Here is an 8,547-nt window from a genome sequence, read left to right on the forward strand (position 1 = left end):
CATAATTCACAATAAAACATTTAAGAAAAAAAAAATTAAGCCTAAGATCTATCTTGCAAGTTTTCATTTAACATTTCACATTTAATTCAAAAACATACATTTTCACATTTCTGAAATAAAGTTATAAACTATTGAAACTGCATATTTTACAGTTTTTAAAAATCATAGAAATTTGTACTCACCAAAGCAAATTCATCTACATGAATTCTTGTTTTTTCTATTTCTCCACCTATACATCTAGGGAGAATTGATGATTCCGCTCCTTTAGCAAATAAAAGTTTCTCACCTAAAAAGAAAAACTAATTATCAAGCTCTTAATATTAAGACCAGTAAGAATTTATAAAAGTGTAAACTGATTACCTGATGGTGCCTGAAGAATCACACTCATTCTTCTACGATCGGAGTCAAATTCCAGAATGTGAAGCAGTTTGTAGCTAAGTGAGGGAAAGGCAAAAATTTTTAATTTTTAAGTAGTATTTTCAATGAGTATTTAGAAAGAATTCCTACAAAAGCTATAAAACAACTTATTTAGAATAAGAAATTAATCTCAACTACATTTTCAAGATGACTATGAGTCATTAATAACACAGGAGAGAGAAATAGAAGTAACTGACGTTTATTGAGTACTTACCAAATGTCCTAGATTTTACATACCCACGAGAACCCAAAGAGTTTTATTTCATTTTATGAATGAGGATGATTAAACTCAGAAAGTTTAAGTAATTTGCCTAAAGTCAAAAACAATTATGAGTGGTAGAGTTAGAACAGAATTTTGTTAGGTTTAGCTCCATATTTTTCCTCATGACAAAGATTCTCAACATTTTTTCTGTTCTAACACACCTGAGAATTACAACACACTCCCATTCAAAACAGAGGCTCTGAACCTGAGATAGGGTGTGTGTGCATGCAGGTGGAGGAACAAACACCTCTAGTGATTTGTCAAAAAATGAATGTAGATGGGTCAGGTGGGGCTTGCAGAGTATTCCAGATGAATCTTGTGGACATACAAAATGCTTTGTATACTTCACAGTGACATAGTTCATGTTTCAGGAAGCTTTACTATTAGCTTAAATAAAAATATCTGAAGTAAAAGTTTGAAATGGTTTATAAACTGATAAAGTGAGCTAGAGAGGCACCCACATGAAAGTGGCCAAAGAATGGGCCCCATTTAGTTAGGAAGAGCATAATGTGGAAAAGCAAAGCTAGAACTGAGATATGATCAAAATTGATAAAACCATGAAAGGTATGAGTTTGACTAATTTATCAAACAGTGAAAACATCAGAAATTAGAGAGCTGTTCTTTAATGTTTGAAAGACAAATTCATAGGAGATAAAAGGAAAGCTTTCTGTATTCAATAAAATAGAAACTTACAAAATCCATTACTCTAGGAGTGTGTATAAATGAACACATAAGAGGAATTAAGCTAACATACAGATGAAAGATTCATAGTAGAATACCACTGCTGTGATAAGATACAATACTGACTTTATTCAAGAACAAGGCTTAGTAAACTTTTTTGTTTGCAGGACTCATGTAGTCTCTGTTACTGATTCTTTTGGGGGGCTTAGAGGGGGTCAATCCTGCAATGTAGCTTCTGGGCTGTACAAAGACAAGGCATGGACTAGATTTCAGCTGCAGGCCAGTTTACTATACTCTATATGCAATATACGGAAAATTACAATACGTAGGAAAAAAAATTACCGTTCCAATTTTCCAAGTGTTTTAACTTCCATAGTTTCTTCAGAATTGCCAGTAAATACAATGCCGATTCTTGGAATTAAAAGGAGAAAGAAATGTAAAATTTGGGGGATATTTCATATTTCACGATGCTTCATTATTAACTTAGCCTGAATAAAAACATCTAAAATGAAAAGTTTAAAATGCATTTAAAAATATTTCCAGTGCTTTGCATGAAGGGGTCAAAAAAAAGAAAAGAGAGAGAAAAAAACCCAAAACTCCTCTGAATATACAATTACTTTTAAGAACTTGAAGGATCAAAGGCCCTGTACCACTACTATTCCTTTCTGTTACAGAAAAATTTCAATGACAGCTGCATAGAATAATTTCTCACAAATTGAATTACTTAGATTTCATAGTAACCAGATTTTAAGAGATCTCTTCAAACGATCCAATGCAAGGTTGAACACAAAAACAGCACACATCAATTTCTCATTTAAAATTTAAAATGCACTTCTACCTTTATGAGTTTATGAATTAGACAATTTAAAATGATGAATTTGTGCTTGACAATATTGTAAGCTTCATTTAAAAAACAGTACTTCTGAGAAGATTTGGAAATTGGATGAGATTACCTGGCAGCAGCTTCCACTAGGGCCTTTTCATCTGGAGAAGAGGCATAGTACTCCAAGTGGGAGGGTGTGAGGTTGGTTTGCCAGGGCCCATCACCAATGCCATCAGTCTGGACATTGCTAATCTGTACTGTATGGCAGAGACTGACTGCTTTAAAGAAGAGATCATGTTCCTTAACCTGTAGTAAAAATTATTTTTCACAGTAAAAAACACCATTCCAAAATACCAGTTAGGAAACTAGCAACAGAATAATAATAATAATAATAATAAAAAAATGCTGATAAACACAATGAATAATTTTGTCAGGCAAGTTCTATAACCTTGAAGTGCTTTGAGTAATAGATGGCTAGCTTTGATTCTAAAAAGTAAATTGTTGTCAACTCCACAAGTAAAGGAGACCTTGTGTGGAACACGTTAAGTGTTCAAAATTTATTAAAAACTCCCTGTCTCGAGCAAAGAAGAGCAAATAAAATCAAAGATTCAAGGAAACAATCAGTCCAAAGATCTAACAGACCACACAAGTCATAACCTCTACTACCCTGAGATTAGAAGAACTAGATGGTGCCTGGCGACCACTACCAACTGCTCTAACCAGGATCATAATAGAAGGTCCTGGACAGGGTTGGAGAAAAATGTAGAACACACACAAAAGAAACAGACTATCTGACAGAGACTGCTGCAACCCCCTATGCTATGGCCTTTAGACATCCTTCAAACCTAGAACGAAACCTATCCCCAGGGATCACCTTTCAAGCTCAACAATCGACACCCTTACAAAGTAAACAATACCCTTAAAGAACATGAGGAAACCTAGAAATGGTACTCAGGGAGGAAATGGGAAGAGTACTGTTACTTGGAGAGGACTGCAACTAAGGTCACAAAACAAAATGTATATAAATTGGTGAATGGAAAACTAATTTGTTCCATACTATTTCACCATGCCACAAAAAAAAAACTTTTTAAAGACTTAATTGATCATTTAAAAATAAAAATATTTAAGCTCTATTTCTTAGCAATATCATCTTCACTCTCTTCACGACAGTAACAACTTTTCGTAGCACCATTCAAATACCCAGAAAACTAAGGCACACATGGTAAATGACAAGTTAAACTGGGCTGTGATTATAAATTCTCAGGATTATATTTTGTAGCATTGAATCAGAGGACACTCATACTTTTCAAATGCACATTCCTTGCCCCACTGACACTTGAACGTTTTTTCTCTAAAACACACTGACAAATAAAATGAAAGACATTAGTGAAATATAATGTCTATTCATTAATCTGAAGCATACTTACTAGTTCAATTTCATATTCAGGACTGGTTCTAAAAGAAGAGTTAGTGGTAAGATGGGATAAATTGCTAAGATGGGATAAACTACTGAGATAAGGCAAGTTTCCTTCTGAAGAGTCTGGTGTTGGTCCTTCAGGTAAAAGTCTACCATTGATTTCTTGGTATTTTATGCCATTGATTGAACATTCCCGAAATTGCATCTCATTTTCTGTCAGTGTACCAGTTTTATCAGTAAATACATACTCCACCTAGAAGGGCAGAAAACAAAACAAACCTTTACATTCATGGTACTATATTAACTTGAATTCAAGTTTACCTAACACTGATATAATAATAATACAGAGATTCTTATAATCCAAGCACAGCTGAATAATAAACATGCCAAAGAAACAAAACAGAGTAAGGCAAAATATTTTAAACCACAAACAATCTGAACTTTATGGCATTTTTAGTTGCATATTCACCCCCTAGAGTTTACTGAGAATATAGTATTAGTACTTCTTTTCTATCTCCTGGATAAGGCTTTTTAAAGTACAATTTCTCAAAAGTTAGCTTTAAATCAAGGGTGGAAGGGAGAGCTAATAATTTAGAATGTGAAAGGGTATCTGGTACAGAGCTGGGAATAGGAGCACAAAATGAAAGAAAGTGAATTCAGAGGTGGGAAGCTATATAAAATAGATACAGGAAATTAAAACTGAGAGCAGCAAGAAATAAAATAAAATCTAGTGAAAAAGAAAGATGTTGAAAAGAAAAGACAATTATGTTTTTTAAGTGGAAAAGACAACTTCCCCAAAACAGCTGGGCTTCAAGTCCATTACCTGAAAGTGGAGTCCACTGAATTGAACGTTTCCATCTATGGCAAGGATTAGCATTCATTTGAGAATGACTTTTTATGTGAAAGGTACTGTCTAAAACAATTTTCAGGCAGTTCTGCTATAATACTGTTTCAAAACACAAAATTTACTAGTAAGATATGATTGATAGATAAAGGAGCAATTTGGGGATAATGTGAACTTTGGCTTTATGTATGCACAATTTATCTCTGAGAAACTCTAAGTGATTGCAGAAAAACACACCCAGCTATGTAGGCATGTCTGAAATGCACAAACCTCAAAGAACTACCTCAGTTCATCATGTGTGTTATGAGCCACACCTGTTCACTGATAGCGTTAAGACAACTTTCCTTCTAATTGCTGGTATCCTTCCTTCTATAGGTTCACAATAACATCCAAAGCTGCAATTGCTCCAAAGCCCACTTCCACAAGCAATCTTAAAGCCTTTCTAAAGATACGGTGCCATATTTATTATAGTATTTATATACTACGGAACCATTTAAGAAGTATTAGTTTGTTTTTTTTTTAATGTGTTATTAATGTTTCGGTGTTGCGTCCCTAACCTTATTTCTCTCCATAAGCAATATGGCTCTCATTGAGCAATTCCATATAATGCAATGATTTTTTAGCATTGCAGATGTGGCATTATAACAGAACTGACTGCAATAAGAAAGAAAGAAAGAAAGAAAGAAAGAAAGAAAGAAAGAAAGAAAGAAAGAAAGAAAGAAAGAAAGAAAGAAGGAGCAAACAGAGAAAATGTAGGAATCAAAAGAAACCTAACTGCCTTCAACAGGCTCAGGGAAGTAAAGGAATAGATTACATTTAAGAAACAGGAATAAGATGCAGTTTTAAAAAAACTATTCAGAGAATACTGGATTTTAGAAACTAAAAATATTTCAGTCGAAATTTTTTGTTTTTTAAAGTGAAAAGCTAACGTTGGGCAACTCTCCCAGAAAGAATATTATAACAAATAAACGAAAATTGAACAGCAAACTAAAATAATTACAGGATCAATCCAGGTGGTCTTTTACCCAAATAACAAGTGTTTCAGAAAAAGAAAACATAGGAAGAGCTATTACCAAAGAAATACTGTTGTTGTTACGTGGTGCTGAGTCAGTTCCAACACACAGAGATCCGTCTAGGGTTTTCTGAGCTGTAAATTTTTGCAAGAGCAGAAAGCCTCACCTTTCCCCAATGAAATAATACGAGAAAATTTCCTGTACTTGAAGGACATGTGTTTTCAAACTAAAAAGACTTACTGAGCACAATGACCAATGAAAGGAAATACAGGACTCACACCCATGAAATTTCAGAACTATTGCATTAATTAAGAGAAGATGCTTCTGGAGATGAAACAATAGATTAAACATGAAGAACTGAAAATCAGAGTAACAGTGGATTTCTTATTAGCTACACAGGAAGCCACAAAACAATGAATACCTCCAAATTCTGAGAAAAAATTCTTTCCAGCCTGGAATGCAATGTGTAGTTAAACTATCAATCAGATGTGAAAAGAATAATATAGATGTCATTAAGACATGCAAAGTCTCAAAGTATATTCCTTTTAAGCATTCTTTTTTGGGAAGCTGTTAGAAGATGTGCTCTACCAAAATAAGAGAATAAGCAGTAAGTGGGAAGACATGAGATTCAGAAAACAAGAGATACAAACCGAGAAAGGGGCAAGGGAATTTCTAGGATGATGGCAGAGGGAAATATGACGTGCGAGTTGAGAAGCAGGCCAGAAACAGAAAGTCCAATTTGGGCCAATAAGATAAAAGCCTATTAAAAAGGCGGGAAGGTGAACCCTTGCAGTCTGAATCCTCAATGGCAAATAGTTCAGATGAAGGAGAAGAGAGCCTCACATGACTTTCAGGCAGGAGTTAAATGCTTTTTAATTTTCCTCATTTAGGTTGGGTGAGATGGGTACTTTTTCTAACATGAATCCTGGGACTAAATTGTTGATAACATCACTTATAAAGGGGTCTTGTATTTCATGGACCTTATGTTGACAAATTAAAGGTCGTTTATCCCTTAAAATCAATTACTGTGACCATTTTGAACTCCCCTCATTTATAAAATAAAGATGTTTGTATATATATAAAAAAAAGCCTATTAAAATGCTATCATGTACAGAAAGAAAGGGAGGAAGAAAGGGGGTAAAGGAGGAAAAACTCTAGACTATTTGATGTACTTGGCTATATGCTAAGAAGTTTCATATATTTGTTAATTTGTTTCATGGCATATGGAAATTAAGCAAAAGAGAAAACATAAAATTTACATAAGGAAATGTAATTACTGTATTAGAGGCATGCATAAAGAACTGTGAATTAGTGAACAATGTCAACACCGTCATACTAATGTCAAGTGAGTATTTATTATTTCCCAAATTGTGAAATCCCAACGCTGGTGAGAACCATGGCTGGGTGTGTGTGTGTGGGGTGAGGGTGGAGGTAGAAGTACTATAAAAATTGTATCATTATAATGCTATATAGAAATATAGTGGAAAGTAAAGGAAGAGACAGCTTAAGATTTAAAAAATAAGAAACAAAAATTAAGGGCAAAGCAGAGTAGACTATTTTTAAACATAAGTACCGTAATATTTTACACATGTATTCTTTTGATTAAAGTAACAAATTAGATAAACAAAAGCATCATTTTCACCTGTCCAAGTTCTTCATTTAGATCTGAGGTATTGACTTGAGCTTTCTGGTCTGATTCTTCATGATAAAGATCAAGATCCCAGCCAATAAAAAATGATCCAAGAAATTTCTGCATTTCGACTGTCACATATAATGAAATTGGAATGATGAAATTGTAGAGTACCAAAAAGGCAAGGAAGTCTGAAATAAATCTCAGAATCTACAAAAAAAGAAAGCATTGTTTGCTATGAAACAACATATAAGAATTTCTTCAGCATCAGTGCAGAAAATTTCATACTAAACAAACCTTCAACTTTCTTGAGACAAAACAATTATCAATATATTGATATTCATTTACTGAATTATCTTTTTAACACCATATTTACTTGGGGTATTTGCTTTTAGACCATTGTTTAAGATAAAGGAAGAGCAGGTTAAATTGAAACAACTTGTTAAATTGTTGTGTTTTTTCTGTGTGCTGTCTAGTGAATTCTGATTCATAGAGACCCTGAATAGGTTTTCTGAGAGTGGCTGATGGGTTTGAACAGCCAACAAGTGTTTATCCTACAGTGCCATACCAGCACCTAAGTTAAGTAATAAAAAGCTTCGTGCAACTGAAAATTCCTTTAGCAAAATCATACTTAAATCTCTGTACTTCTCTATTTTACTTCTAACTATTCAGAAACACGGAAAATGAAACACTGTAACTTTTTTTAAAAATGGAAAATAGTTGCTAAGCTAAAATAAACTTCTTCAGTATGAACTCTACAGGGACAGCCAACTTCAACAGCACAGTAACACCACATTTCAACACAGATTCCAAAGTGAAATAAAAGGGAGTTTCAAAAATTTCATGGAAAAATACATAATTGTGACTGATACTCAAAATATATCCCTGTGATTATCTGCTTTGTGGTCTCTCCGTAGATCTAATTTTAATGTAAATTATTTTAGGTTAAATTTTAATCTAAAGTAAAATTTGAAGTGTAATTATTCACCAAAATTGAAGTCATATTTTCTTGATAGTGCATACTTTAATCAATTAAAATGTTTAATTTACATATTACTTCACATCAATAGTCTGACAATAACACTCCTTGAATTACTCAAATATAATTGTATATAAATCAACATACTCTTTAATACATTTATGATATTGTTTTTGTTGTTGTCATTAAGTGTTCTTAATTCGATTCCAACTCATAGCGACCCCACAATAGGGTTTCTGAGGCATGGCTGGTGAGCTTGAACCACCCACCTTGTGGTTTGAACCAACCTTGCGGTTCAGTGCATTAACCCACAGCGTCACACCAGGGCATTTATGAGAAGGCATAGTGAGTGAACTGCAAGGTCAGCAGTTCTAAACTCCCAGCTGTTCCGCAGGAGAAAGATAAGGCTTTCTGCTCCCGTAAAGACTTACAGCCTCGGAAACCCTGTACAGGGTCGCTAGGAGTCGGAACCGACTCCACG

General features: G+C 34.0%; 1 protein-coding gene across 1 annotated transcript in view; it reads right to left on the reverse strand.

Moving 5' to 3' along the window:
- The window catches only part of ATP11B (ATPase, class VI, type 11B), a 129,074-nt gene that overhangs the window by 66,293 nt on the left and 54,234 nt on the right, over nt 1–8,547 (reverse strand). Inside the window, exons 12-17 of the mRNA XM_006869816.1 lie at nt 7,100–7,297; nt 3,611–3,853; nt 2,314–2,489; nt 1,703–1,771; nt 361–434; nt 183–286 (exon numbers count right to left, since the gene is read on the reverse strand). Of these exons, the coding sequence (XP_006869878.1) occupies nt 183–286; nt 361–434; nt 1,703–1,771; nt 2,314–2,489; nt 3,611–3,853; nt 7,100–7,297 (864 nt within the window). The remainder of the gene's footprint in view (nt 1–182; nt 287–360; nt 435–1,702; nt 1,772–2,313; nt 2,490–3,610; nt 3,854–7,099; nt 7,298–8,547) is intronic.

This window comes from Chrysochloris asiatica, unplaced genomic scaffold (assembly GCF_000296735.1).
Source record: "Chrysochloris asiatica unplaced genomic scaffold, ChrAsi1.0 scaffold00135, whole genome shotgun sequence".
NCBI lineage: Eukaryota > Metazoa > Chordata > Mammalia > Afrosoricida > Chrysochloridae > Chrysochloris > Chrysochloris asiatica.